The sequence below is a fragment of the Alligator sinensis genome, unplaced genomic scaffold, assembly GCF_000455745.1.
Source record: "Alligator sinensis unplaced genomic scaffold, ASM45574v1 scaffold625_1, whole genome shotgun sequence".
NCBI classification, from domain to species: domain Eukaryota; kingdom Metazoa; phylum Chordata; order Crocodylia; family Alligatoridae; genus Alligator; species Alligator sinensis.
Window position 1 is genome coordinate 400,760 of NW_005842894.1, and position 14,673 is coordinate 415,432.

Here is a 14,673-nt window from a genome sequence, read left to right on the forward strand (position 1 = left end):
CAGATGGTGCTAGCGGAGAGGAACCAGCGCGTGGCGCCGGTGGGCGCCTGGGTGGAGCGAGCCGGCGCCGAGGTCGAGCAGCCGCAGGGCCTGGCCTTCGTGAGTGCCGCGCCGCCCCGCAGCCCCACGCGCCGCGTCCTCGTCCTCGTCCTGGCCCTCTCCGCTTCCCCTCTTGCTCTAAGCCCGGCGGTCTCCGAGTCGGCCGGCTGCTCGGCTGCCTTCCTGCGCTCCCTTCCCCTCGGCGGCACCGCTCCCGCGCCTTCCCGTTCGCACCCGCCAGCTCCCGGCACTTCCCCGCCGGCCGTCTCCCCAACCAGCCTGGGACCGCGGCTGCAGCTGTTCCTTCAGAACTTAGTTTTCATGTCTGTGAAGATGAGTTTGAAAGAATGAATTTATCAGTGGATGCAGCGGGTTTGCAGATGCCTGAACTGCCTCCCTCCACCTATAGATTCATATTCGATGAATGCAGGAAGCATAATTCTGTTTGTGTGGTCTTCTGCACATCAGACTACAGCTACAGGATTTCCCAAATCAGTTTCCATTTGACCTGGAGCATATCTCTACAGGAAATATCCACTGTTGATTCAGAGCCTTTCACTAATAGGCAGCAGACCATAACCTGTGGGCAGTTGTTCTAATACAGGGTGGTGGGAGCATGGGGCTTGGGTGGGAAGAGTGTGTAATGGGGTGCAAAGGGGTGGTGTGTGGACCCTCCCAGTACATTCCCCCTCAAGATCCCCCACTGCTGGCAGCAGCAGCAGGCAGTGGGTCCTGGTGGCAGTTCCAGCCAGTTCTGGGAGCTGCACTTGGAGGCAAGGAGTGGAGCCAGGCCGGCCTGCCTTTGTTGCACAGGGCTTATGTGCAGCTCCCAACACTCACACACCACGGGCCCCAGGCCATGGAGCCCTGCCTCCTGCTTCCTGGAGGAGTTCCATGAGCTGCACGTGGCAGCAGGTAGTGGGGTAGGCAGCTGGCTTCGTTGTGTAGGCCTTTCCCCTGGTGGTGCGCAAGTGGTGGGAGCTGCATGTGAGCCTTGCACACTAGAGTTGGGCCGGCCTGGCTCTGCTCCTTGCTGCCACATGCAGTTCCCAGAACTGGCCAGAGCTGTGCCACCAGGTGCCAGCACCTCCATGGGTCATAAGCACCCCGAGGTCCTGTCGCCTCCAGTGGCAGGGGCTGTGCACCATGGCGGGGAGGTGCTTGCTCCTCACACCCCGCAAAACACGTTCACCCACACCCTGCTCCCACAGCCCCCTACATGTATGCATACCCCACAACATGCCCTATACCCCACCCCTTGCCACACACACACACACCCCCACACCCAGCCATACTCCACATATTCTCCCACACACAATACACAAGACTAAGACTTTATTTTTGCATTATTATGCAGTCACTTCTATATACACTACGTAAACACAAATCATAACAAAAATATTTTTTGAAATAAAAGAAAGTTATAGTCGATGTTTGACTTTTAGTATATGATGTGGTTTTTTTCTGGTTCCAAGATGGCAACTCCCTTTCCCCCCAGGAGTATTTCTGGGGGCAAGGGGAGGAAGCTCCTATGACAAAGGTCACAGGATGGGACAAAGGTTAGGGATGGGACTTCTGGTCCCAAGGTGGCAATCAGGGGGTGGGACACCTGTCAAGGAGCAGAGCTACCATTGCAGCCCTCAATAGCTCCCCAAAACTCAATGAGCGGCCCTCCAGCAAAAATAATTGTACACCCCTGTTCTAATACTTAATTCTACCTACTGTTTGTGCCTTTTACTTTACCTGGATTTATCTAGATTCAGCTTTTTATTACTGTATCTTTATTCTACTTGCTAAGTTGGAATAGATTTTTCTGTGATATCTTTTCATCTTGTAGCACCCCCTACCCCCTCCCAACAACTGTGATTAACTTGACCCTTGACCATATTGAAATGCTGGGTTGCTTGGGCCCAGCTCTGCATGCAGTCCATATTGGTCTGAATCAGTGATTTGGTCTTCACTACTTAGGCTTCCCCAAGTTATTGTGTCATTTGAAATCGACATCATTAATCTTATTTGACTTTTATTTATTTGACTTCTCTGACACAAGAAGCTGAAGTGCAGATTGTTGTAAAGCTACAAAATAACAAAGTCAAAAAGCCACTCTTCCCTTTACCAGGTTTCAGCATTTCAGGTTGAAGAGGAGCTAAAGGAGCAACAAAAGGAGAAAGAGGAGAGTCTGAGACGCTTTCAGGAGGAAGTGAAGCAGAGGGTGAATCAGCAGGCCAGGAGGAGGAGAAAGCATCAGCTTCAGAAATCCTATGAAGCGGTAGGACAAGCTTCTATTAATCCCCATCTCTGCTTTGCTATATATGAGGACTTGTGCCTGGAAAATAGTATCCTTTGGTTTTGAAGCAACACCATATTGATATAATCCATACAATCTTTGTTGAAATTTTGATTGGAAAAAAGTTGGGGAATGTAAATTATAATTTTTCATGTTATTTTAGCTTCAGGCCTCTTGTATGCACCCAAAAGTCACTTTACCCAGCTGTATAAATGCCACTTTTGGCACTTCTGTGCAGTGTGGATGTGGAAATGTCTTCTCTGCTTCTGAGCATGTGCAGTAGCTGCACTTGCTTGGCAGGTACATGGGTCCTGCACCTCAGTTCAAATCTGAACTTGTAGCCTGGTAAATTAGATTAAAATATTGGGGTCCTTCCACTGCTCCAGCCCAGGGGTTGGGAAGAAATATATTAACCCAATAGTGTAATGGCTTGAAATCTCTGGGGTACTTCATAGATTTTGTAGACATTAGGGCTGGAAGGGACCTCAGAAGATCATCAAGTCCAGGCCCCTGCCACAGGGGCAGGAAGTCAGCTGGGTTCATAGGATTCCATGTTTCTCTTGAAGTCATTCAAAGTAAGTGATTGAACCACCTCTGATGGCAGGCTATTCCAGACCTTGGGGGCTCAGACAGTAAAGAAGTTCTTCCTTATGTCCAGCCTGAAACAGTCTTGGAGGAGTTTATAACCATTTGACCTTGTCATCCCTTGGGGCGCTCTGGTGAACAAACATTCCCCCAGATTCTGGGGAACACCCCTTATAAACTTATAGGTGGCCACCAGATCACCCCTGAGCCTGTGCTTTTCCAGGCTGAAGAGTCCCATAGCGCTCAGCCTCTCGTCATAAGGTCTGTTTTCCTGACCTCTGATCATGCGCGTGGCTCTCCTGCACTCCTCTCAAGCTTCTCCACATCCTTTTGGAATTGTGGAGCCCAAAACTGGACGTAGCACTCCAGCTGTGGCCTCACCAAGGCCGAGTACAACAGGAGAATGATGTCCTGGGATTTGCTCAAAGCACCTAGGGATGCAAGCCAGCGTTTTGCTCACTTTACTAGCCACAGCATCACATTGAAGGCTCATGTTCATCTTGTGGTCAGTCATGACCCCCAAGTCCCTTTCATCTGTAGTGCTAGCCAGCGTAGCACTGCCAAGCCTATAAGGATGCTGCAGGTTTTTCCTCCCATTTTTCGGTGTTAAATACCATCAGGTTGTCATTTGCCCATTTCCTGAGCCTGTCAAGGTCCGTCTGGATCACCCTCCTGTCTTTAGGTGTGGATGCTTCACCCCAGAGTTTGGTATCATCAGTGAATTGGCCAGTCTGCTGATACCAATGTCTACATCGTTAATGAAGATGTTGAACAAAATAGGTCTAAGGACAGAGCCTTGAGGGAACCCACTGGTCACAGGGCACCATGACAATTGACTTCCGTCAACCACCACCCTCTGGGTCCAACCACGGAGCCAATTCCCCAGCCAGCGAATCGTGGTGAACCCAAGGCCGCAGTTAGCCAGTTTTGCCAAGAGGTGATCATGGGATACCAGATCGAAGGCTTTTTTAAAGTCAAGATATACGACATCAATCTCTTACCCCTTGTCCAGGTGATAGGTCACCTGGTCAAAAAAGGAAATAAGATCGGTCAAGCAAGACCTACCCGCAACAAACCCGTGCTGGCTATCCCTCAGGATGTTGCCATTAGCCAATCCGTGAAGAATGGCCTCTTTTATAATCTTTTCTAAGACCTTCCCCGGGATAGAGATCAAGCTGATGGGCCTGTAGTTTGCCAGATTCAATTTCCTCCCTTTCTTGAAGATAGGCACCACATTGGCCTTCTTCCAGTCTTTGGGCATTTCACCAGAGCACCAGGAGTTCTCAAAGATCCGTGCCAGGGGCTGTGCTGTGATGCTGGCCAGCTCCTCGAGTACCCTGGGGTGTAAACTGTCAGGGCCAGCTGACTTGAAGGTGTCCAGCCTCTCAGGGTGTTCCTTCATGAGGTCAGCATTGATGGAGGGCAAGGAATCTCCCTCACCCAGGCCTCCCTGTCCCGTAGTGGGCAGGGATGTCCCATGGGACTGGTGAAAGACTGATGCAAAGTATCCATTTAGTAGGTTGCCTTTTTCCTGGGCGTCAGTCATCAGTTGTCCCATCTGGTTTAGCATGGGTTCAATGTAGCCCTTGCTTTTCCTCCGGCTCCCCACATATCTAAAAAAGGACTTTTTATTATCCTTGATACTTGTAGCCAGTTGGAGTTCCATTGAAGCCTTGGCTTTCCTGGTTCTCTCCCTGCAGGTCCGGACCAGTGCAGAATATTCCTCCTTGGAGGTGGATCCCGTCCTCCATCCTTTGTAGGTCTTTCTTTTTAGATGCAGGATGTCCGCTAGTTCCTTGCTGAGCCAAGAGGCCTTCTGTGCCCTTTTGCTGCCTTTTTGCCGAGATGGAATAGCCTTAGTTTGTGCATCGAAGATCACTCCCTTGAGGAGCAACCATTCTTCCTGAGCTCCCCTCCCCTTGGGGTTGTGGTCCCTTAGGGCCTCACCGGCAAGCCTCCTGAGCTTGTCAAAGTCAGCTTTCCTGAAGTTGAGGACTTCTGTATTGCTGACTGACTTGTCAGCTTTTTGGTGAATGGTGAAGGTGATCAGCTCGTGTTCACTGTCACCCAGCTTCCCTTCGATTGTTAGGTCGCTGATTAGGTCATCTCCGGTTGCCAGTACCAGGTTGAGCAGTGCTTTACCTCCTGTTTGCCCGTAGACCTCTTGTGTCAGATAGAGGTCATCCACACACGAGAGGAAGCTTTGCGACCACTCGGATTTGGCCTAGCGCTCTTCCCATGAGATGTCTGGGTAGTTGAAGTCTCCCATGACAACCATGGACCAGGAGCATGTGGCCTCAGCCAATTTCCTGGTGAACTGGTCAAGCTCTTGATTTTGGGTGGGAGGTCTGTAGTAGACTCCCACTATTGTGTCCCCTGTGCCGTGTTCCCCATGGATTTTAACCCAGAGTGTCTTCAGTCGTCCACCCTGGTCACCAGTATCGGCTTTCAGGGGCACCGAGCCTTTCCTTTCATAGAGAGCTACACCCCCGCCCCTTTTGTCCACCCCCGCCCCTTTTGTCCACTCGATCCCTCCTGTACAGGGTATAGCCGTCTATACCTGTGGCCCAGTCTTGGGTGGAGTCCCACCAGGTCTCTGTTATCCCTATGACATCATAGTTATGTGTGTTAAGCAGAACAAGTTCCTCCTGTTTATTCCCCAAGCTCCTGGCATTTGTGTACAGGCACGCAAGTGTCCCTTTGGGGGCCGTTGCCTTGCCTACAGTTCGTTCCAGGGCTCGGGCAGGGGTGGGCTCCCTTAAGTGCCTTGGCCTGCTGGCTTTGCAAGGGTTGCTCAGTGGGCCAGCAGTGGCGGTAGTGCCCCCATCCCCCGGCAGGCTTAGTTTAAAGCCCGGTGGAGCAGGTCAGCCAGTCTGGCTGAGAAGAGCCTCCTCCCCAGCAGAGAGAGGTTATCCAGGACTTATCGTCTTCCCTGTGACTTCACTCAGCAATAAAAGGACCTACTGGAGCTAAACGTGTCTTGTTCTCTTCGCCAGTCCATGTGGGGTCAGCTGTGGTGAGAAGATGGAGAAAGATAGTGCTTTTTGTAAATTGATCCTACCTGCTAGGTTTGCATCTTTGAAATCAGACATGAGAGAGAAGTGACCTGGGAGAGGGGCCAGCACTATTTGGCTCTGACATGTTCAGATCTATTTTCATCTATGAGAACTGAAGAAGCACTAACCTTCAGGTGCAATTGTCCCTTGAATACAGAGCCATAGAGGCAGTAAAGCTCCCAAACCCAGCAGTTCTGGCTAAATTACCTTCTCTCTCTCTCTTTTTTTCTTAATGGGAAGAGAAAATTGCTACTACAGGTAACATTGGGGAAGCTGTTAACTTGTGCGCAGATATATTTGAAGTTTGAATTTAGGAAGATGACTGTTAAGAACTTGCTTTCCTTTTTTTTTTCTTGGTTTGTTTGGGGTTGCGGTCCTTTTTTCACTGCAGGCAGAAAAGGAGAGTTGTGTTCTGATGCAATGCTCAGATTCTGCACTGCACTTAACTCCTAAGAAGAATACGTGTGTGTATCGGAGTAACGCAAAATCTGCCATCTGCAGTTTGGGCACTAATATGGTTCCTCGGCAGCAACTTGGTGATAATCTAGAAGAACAGGGAGAAAACCAAAGCAAATTATTTCAGCAGCAAGTGACTGTGGTAAGTATTTATTGACATGTTTGGGACTGGGTGGCCTGTCCTCTTAAGAGAAGGTAGAAAGTTAAAATGAAGGGGAAGCAGCTGAGGGAAAGCTAATGAAGGTATGGCTTGCTGGAAATTCAAGTAGATGTGCTGGAGGGTAGGGCTAGGATTCAGAGAGATCTAGACAAATTGGAGGATTAGACCACAAGAAATCTCATGAGGTTCAATAAAGAGAAGTGCAAAGTCCTGCATTTTGGATTAAACAATCCCATGCTCTGGTTCTGACTGGCTAAGCAGTAGCTCTGCAGAAAAGGACCAGAGTGTTACAGTGGACAATAAGCTGAATATGAGCCAACAGTGTGCCCTTGTGAAGAAGGTACGCTGGGATGCATTTAGTAGGAGTGTTGCCAGTGGATCGAGGGAAGTGATTATTCCCCTCTATTCAGCAGCACCAGTGAGCCCACATCTGCAGTACTGTGTCCAGTTTTGGGCCCCCCACTACAGAAAAGGATGTGGACAAATTGGCGGGAGTCAAGCAAAGGGCAACAGAAATGGTTAAGGGGCTGGGGATCATGAGTTATGAGAAGAGGCTGTGGGAACTGGGCTTATTTAGTCGGGGAAAAAAGACTGGGGGTGTGGAGCCTAGACTGTTCTCAGTGGTAACAGATAGAATGAGGATCAATTATCTTTGTTTGCAGCAAGGGAAGTTTATGGGCTACCCAGGGAGGTATAGAAGGCTTTTAAGACCTGGCTAGACAAAGCTTTGGCTTGGATGATTTAGTTAGGGATGGTCCTGCTTTGAGCAGGGTATAGGACTACAGGTTTCCCTCGCTTTATGCTGTACATGCATTCCTGGAAAATGGCGCATAGCTTGAATTTGCATAAAGGGAACCCACCTTACAATGTAACAAATAGGGATACACTATCACAATGGGGATGGCAACTACAGAAATGTGTCACAGACGAGGGAGGAGCACAGATCCAAACAGGAGACTATTTTGGTGCATATCACTCCCACAGTGCACCGCACAAAGCAGCAACTGTGGGCTCCCACCACACTGATTGTGTAAGAGTGAATTTACCTTGCATATAATGAATTTTTGCTATAAAAAGGGTCATCTCCTAAGAGTGAATTTGCGCACACACAACCCGCGTAAAGTGAAGGAAACCTGTAGATGACCTCCTGAGGTCTATTCCAACCCTTATTTTCTATGATTCTGTGACTCCTACATTTACACGGTAATGTGGTGATGGTGTTTATCTGGCTGACTATAGTAATGTTACCATGTGTTTCATTTCTTGTCATGCCTGATTAGTAGAGCTGGTATAGCTTTTCTTTTTTTGGCCATTTCAGTTGCAATGTTTGTTTTAGTCTTTAAGCAGAATATGATGATGATTTCTTTCTTGAATGAATAAAAGAGAAAGAAGAAAGTTACATCAGCTTTTTTCTTTCTTTTCTTTTTTTTAATTCAGTATAATTGGTGTGTACTTCACTACCATATAAGAAACTTTGTAATAATAATTGTTGTGAGGAAAACCACAACAGTCTGTCATTAAAATTAGCAGTTACCCTTTATGAGGATGTTGAATCTATGCTTGAACTATTGTCAGTGTTTGCATTTCATCTGGCGGAAAAAAACAGCGAAATAAAACCTCTGTACAATACTTCCACATTGGTATGTAATGTTGCCCGGGAGGCAGTAGGTGGTGCTGTTTCCCCACGTGCATGCTGAAGCTCAATTATTAAGTGTGCATGTGCATTATCTTAACTGAATTTTGCAATGTAGTTTTGCAGTCTTTTTAAAGAATAACTTGCCCAACCAAGCTATATGTGGCCTTCCCAGTCTGAAACTAGAGGTATCTAGATTTGAGGCTGTACTTCGGTGCCGCCTTGAATAATATCCTTCTGTATACAAAATCCTGCTAACCTTCATTATGTTGGAGTTATTTCCTTACTGTTTACATGGTATCTTTCTGGCAGCTTGGCAAAACTATGAAGCAGGTCCGTCGCAGGCTGGCATCCTGCAAAACTGTGCCTGAAGGAGCAGCTCCTTTTGAACTTTCAGCAGGCATATGGAGAATTGGTCTAACAAGAGAGGTAAGTAAGTGGCTGATAGCTCGGCCACAAGCACGGTGATGGTAAGTTATTTGTTATGCTGTGTGAAGACCTTCAACTTAATCAAGTCAAACCGCACCATACACTTCAATGGCTCTTTTCTACAGTGCATAAAGCACAGTAGTTTGTGCTGCCACTAATTTAACTGAGATAATTGCTAAATTCCCTTGGATTGGATGCCTCAAGAATACCTTTGTGATTCAGAGTAGTTTGCCTTGGACTGTCCTGTTAAACTCTTTCATTCCTGCAGCCCTTCTATTACTACTTAGTATTCAAATAAAGCAGTTTTCATTTAATGACTTTATTTGCCAGACCTAACATGAGAAGATTTAGGCCTTGTGTATGGCAGGAGAGATGATTTTGGGAGCAAGGCTCACAACCCAATAGCATACTTTCTACTTGCTAGCATAAGCAGAGTCTAGGATAATGATCCTGAGCTCTTCTGCACCAGCAAGTTGAAAGCCAGGTGCCCATAGGTGTCTGTCTCAAACCCTTGGGCTGTCCAGGGCCAGGGCTGAAAATCTTGTGTGTAGCCTAGCTCCCTGGGACCTGGCATTTTAAAATGCAGGTCCAGAAGGGCTGCAGAGCAAAGCAGAAGGGGCTGCCAGGCACAGGTGTTGCCAAGGAACCTTGCAAATCAATTCCCTAGTAGCCCATTCCTGACATTGGGACTGGGGCTCTCCTAATCCTGATGCCAAATGTTGAAAGTCAGCTGATTGTCAGCATCAGGCTAGGGGCATTCTACACATTTGGTTTATGGCCCCATACAAACAAGCCAAAAAGATGTTCCATATATTCTATGGATTATCTTTTGTGTCTGGTTTGCCACATTATAGTGCTATAATTTGGCTGTGTGTGTAGCACTGTTGTTACTTATGGCACAATTTAATACATAAATAACACCATAAATGTTGTGTGCTGGAGGCCTCTAAAATTAGGAAATATGAGAATTGAAACAAATGTAAAAGTGTAACCAAATTTAAAAGAAATGCTAAACTATCTGTCCCAAGCACATCTGCAGGGAACCTTGGGAACCCTAAATTTCTCCCCATTGTGCTGCCATTTGCCCCAAGGAACAGACCAAGATAGGGAGCTGTCTTGGCACTGGTGATCATTTGCTGTCTCAGCACCAGTGACTCTGTGCAGCTGCAGTGAAGGATATTTGCCTTTCCCAAGTGGCCCCTCACTTTTGGGTTATGAAAGAAAGTATAGGTCTCCCTCTCCACGGAGAGGGTTAGCCTGAAGTATCACCTGCCCAGAAATCACTAACTACCTTATTTGAAATACAAAAATAAATCAAAATTGAATTTATATCAAATAGTGTAATGTACAGATAGGATACAATAGAAATGAACAGTTGTGCACTAGTTTTAATTAAAGACCAAATGCCCCAATAGTGAACCTAATTCAAGAAAATATCCATGCCTACTACATGGTAACCCCAAAACGTAACTACAGCTTAGGATCACCTCTGGTCTACTCTAAACATTGAATGTAAAGGTGATGACTCCTTGTACCTCATGCTGAGGGTAAACAGGGACAAGCTAAATATGGAACAGATCTGCCTGTTTAGTTCTGTAATTAATCTGTTGTTAATAACCTTTGCTGTTGCCCGATCGACTTCTTGCAAAGTAAGAATAGGGAAGGAATGGAAAAATAGTTTGGAGTCTCTTTCTTCTACTGGCTTATCGACAGAATTTGTTTACTGAGTTCCAGGGATACTATTGCAAAGAACTTCACCAGCATTATAATTTGTGGTTTATTTGCATGCCTTTTTCCCCAATCAAGCTTGCTTTCTGTTCCCTTCTAAAATGTGAAATTTCCTTCCCCAGTATCCCTAGGTGAGGGTCCAAGAGGCTATAAACAAACATCATATGTCTTGAGATATGCCATTTTATCCTAGGATAAAGTGCAGTCAGTCAAACATCCATGCCCTTTTCCTAGGATAAATCCTAAAAAGGTTCCCAGGATAAAAAGTACTTAAGCTGATCCTGGGACATTGAAAAGTGCATCTGAACAATTATCCCATGATTGCATCATTGAATAAGTGATAGAAAAGAAGCAGTCACTAGACTCTAGTAAGGAGGAGAATGTGTGTACATGCCAATCCTGGGATATTTCTGTTGTGGGGTAAATACGGGCACAACTTGTCCAGGTGCAAATGCAACATCTGTTCCTAGCTAGACAGTCCTGTAGTAATGATGGGAAGGAAGAGGCCTGTTGTTATGCGACTTAGTAGAACTAAAATTTGAAACTTGTGAGTCATCCGTTTCCCCAGGGTACCTGAGTTGACATATTTTGGAAGTATTTTTAAATGGTGATACATTTTCATGTAGAGAAATCTGCACGCAGGTAACTGTAAAAGTTTTTCTTTCTATCGGGATACTTGTTCCATCAGACTCATGATGTTCAAAAAACTGGATTGATCAGAAAGAGCAACAAACAAGTTTACTTATTGGCTTAAAATTTCAGATGCACACGCGTGCTTCTAAATAGCATTCTACAAATTCCATGGTGCGTTCAGACTGTACAACAGAATAAAACAGTACTGGTGTTTTGTTGGTATACTCTTCTGTTGTGCTTTCAGGGCTTGTAAGTAATGCTGTCATTGCATTTTTGGACTAGTCAAACCATTAGTCATTCTAGCTTTGCCTGGCACATTGCAGGGTTTCAAGAACCTTCTTTGTTCAAGCTATAGGAACAGCAAGGCAGAACAAAATCCTAACTCCACTGTTTGTCTGTCTGTTTTTGTCCCTTATCTTTTTCACAGGCCCTCCTTTAGATTCACTTAGCCTGAATTAAGGCTTTGTCTGCCTCATGGTAGATATTGTTCTCTACCTTGTATAACTTGAGGAAATGTTGTGTATTAAACTTGTGTGTGTAGTCATTGCATGTACATATATGTGTTACATCAGTAAATACATTACAGTACAGTACATCATGTAAATACATCATGTATATACATATACGTATATAAATATATATACAAAATTATAGGTTTTTGCTTGAGGCTTTTTTTAACTCCAGAAAACATCCACTGTCTTTAGGTAGTTGAGGCATGTAGAGTCTAATTTATGACTTCCAAATGCATCCAACAGGGTGCCCTACACTGACAGTCATGAAATTCCAAATGGTGCTATCTATGACATTTGAATTGCAAATACAGTAAGTTGTCATGGATGTCCCCAGTTCTAAGTATAGAAAGGTCAGTGTGGGTGTTTAGTGTATGTTGTCTTTCTGCATTTTCAGGAGATGCTAGTATTCAAATAAGATGACAACTCCCCTAGTTTTACTAGCTTGTTTTTGCAGTCTGCGGTATTGCACACCACTTAAATGGCTCATTCAGATTCTTTTGCTCCAACTGCTTGAGTGAAGTTTTGAGCATGTCCTTTTGTAACCTATGTCATCTTCATTCACAGAACAACCCTTCAGATGGCTCCATGGTGTGCTCAGGGCAATATGAACATATGCTGTTTTTTCAATAAACTAATGCAATTAAGGGTATAGGCAGATGTAACAATTGTATGCATTATCAAATTTTATATAATGCAACTCTTAATGTAGGGATTCTCTTATAGTGATAACTGGGATCCTGGTTTTCTCTGTTTAAAAATCCCAAAGTCTCTGATTAAATAACCCAAAACCCATGTTTTTCCATGATTAAGATGAAATGCCACTATATATAGTTATCAGTTGAACACGTTTCATTCATATATTTTACAAGTTTAAAGTAATTTGGAAGCCTATCAGTGCCTCAATCATTAAAATAATAAAATACATTCTAAATACATACCATATTTGGGAGTTTTCTTTTGGGGGCAGCTGGTCTGGGGCTATGTGATAGACGGAGTCTTTTGGTTTGAGTTGATATGTTTTATTAGACCAACTTGGAGGGTTGATGTTTGTAGCAAACTTTCAGATAACACAGTATCCTTTTTCAAGCTAAGTGGAGTGCAGAAGAGGGAGACTCCCCTGTGTATACCGGGGAATCCGTCAGTAGTCTACACAAGCGGTTATGGCAGTTGAACTGAACGAACTGCTCTAAGGCCAATCATACATTCCATATTTTGGCAGGGAGGGGAAAAAAAAATTGTGGATTATGGTATGGGTACTCGGTATGGTTGGGGTTTAGGCAGACTAGTGAGGAAGCTCATGTCTGTTCAGTCTATGATTTTTCGTGTCCAGAGTGGTGATGAAGCTGAGTTCACGGGCACATCTTTTGAAGGTGTTTTGTAAATTTCCTTTAAGGAAAAGGACTGAGATCTGACAGAGAGTGGTCATTTTGGGAGAAAAGTGCCCCTACAGGCAAATGTGGGTTTCCGTCTTTAATGGATTTCCTGTGTGCGTTCATTCATTCGTGATCTCAAGTTCTGGCTTGTCTCTCTCACGTACCTACCGTCTGAGCATTTTGTGCATGAAGTATATCGCATTCTTTGATGTGCAGGTATAGCATCCAGGGATGGTGATAGTTTGGTTTTCTGGTGTAGATATTCTGGGGGCTGTGGAGATGTGTTGACATGTTTTGCATCTCTTTTCTAGATATGGTTTGGATCCATTGGTTGTGATTTGGGCTGTGGGAAATTTACTTCTGATGATGAATCTTGCCAGATTTGTAGCCTGTAAAGGCAAGGATGGGGTGGATCAGGAAAGATCTCTTTTAGTTTCGGGTCTTTTTCAAGTATCAGTTGAAGTTGTTTAAGGATTTTCCTTACTGGTTCAATGGAGGGATGGTAGGTCAATACTAGCAGAGTACGAGACATGGGGTTTTTTTGTTTTGTAATGGAATAATTCCTCACATGGTGTCTGTGTGGTTTTTTCAAAGGTGCGGTCTATTTCTCTAGAGAAGTGTCCCTGTTGTATGAGAGCTGTTTTGAGGTTTCCCACCTTGAGTTCTCATGTATATCCCTCAGTGCAGATACGGTGGTATCTGAGGGCTTGGCTGTATATGACAGCTTTTTTAGTGTGTTTTGGATGGTTTCTAGTTCTGTGTAGATATGTGTTCTGGTTTGTAGGTTTTCTGTATACGGAGGTTTGTATTGTACCATTGTGGATGACCGTGGTATCTAAGAATAGGGTGGTAGTATTGAAGTACTCCAGAGATAGTTGGATGGAGGGGTGTTAGTTGTTAAATTGTTGGTGGAAGTCTCAGAGCGTCAAGGTTCGCTGTCCATGTCATAAAAATGTCATCTATGTATTGAAGGTAGAGTGAGGGTTTGACGGTACAGTTCCCAAGAAAGGTTTCCTCCAGAGAGGCCATAAAGAGATTAGTGTATTGTGGGGCCATTTTAATGCCCATAGCTGTGCCCTTAATTTGAAGGAAATGTTGGTTATTGAGGGTAAAATTGTTGTGTGTGAGGATGAATCATGTAAATTTGGAGATCTCTTCTGATGTGTATTCAGAAGCGTGTTTTTGTTCCTGTAAATACAGACTGGGATGCCATCCTGGTGCGGGATGTTGGTATATAAGCTTGTGATGTCCATGGTGGCAAGGGTGGTGTTGTCAGGAAGGTGGTCAAAACTCCTCAGTTTACAGAGGAAGTCTGTTGTGTCTTGGACAAATCTTGTTCTTTGGATGACAAGAGGTTTGAGGATGGATTCAGTGAGACCTGATATTTCTTCAGTGAGTGTTCCAACGTTGGATACAATGGGTCTGCCTGTGTTCCCTTCTTTATGGATTTTGGAGTGCATATAGAAGGTCCCTGGATTAGGGGATGGAGGAATCAATGCATGGTCTGTGCCCCCTTCCCAAGCATGGTCTGTGCCCCCTTCCTCTGCCCTCATGGAATTACCTGGGGGGATGGTAAAGAAGTGAGGAAAAAAATTTCCGAGTTTATAATGGGGAAATTCACCAGCCCAGCCAGAATCAACAGCAATGATAGACCGGCAGCTGCTACGGTTCATCAGCAGCTGTTCAATCAGCCTCAGCCCCGTCCATGGCAGCGCCAGTATTTCTGGCCCACTGCCAGGGCCAGGAGAGGAGAGAGATGGACTCTGGACAGAGGCAGAGAGC

General features: G+C 45.3%; 1 protein-coding gene across 1 annotated transcript in view; it reads left to right on the forward strand.

Annotated features, from left to right (window-relative positions):
- Positions 1-3: 3 nt before the first annotated feature.
- The window catches only part of CCDC15 (coiled-coil domain containing 15), a 45,538-nt gene continuing 30,868 nt past the window's right edge, over positions 4-14,673 (forward strand). The window contains 4 exon segments of the mRNA XM_025192124.1: positions 4-99; positions 2,159-2,308; positions 6,359-6,565; positions 8,529-8,645. Coding sequence (XP_025047909.1) covers positions 4-99; positions 2,159-2,308; positions 6,359-6,565; positions 8,529-8,645 — 570 coding nt within the window.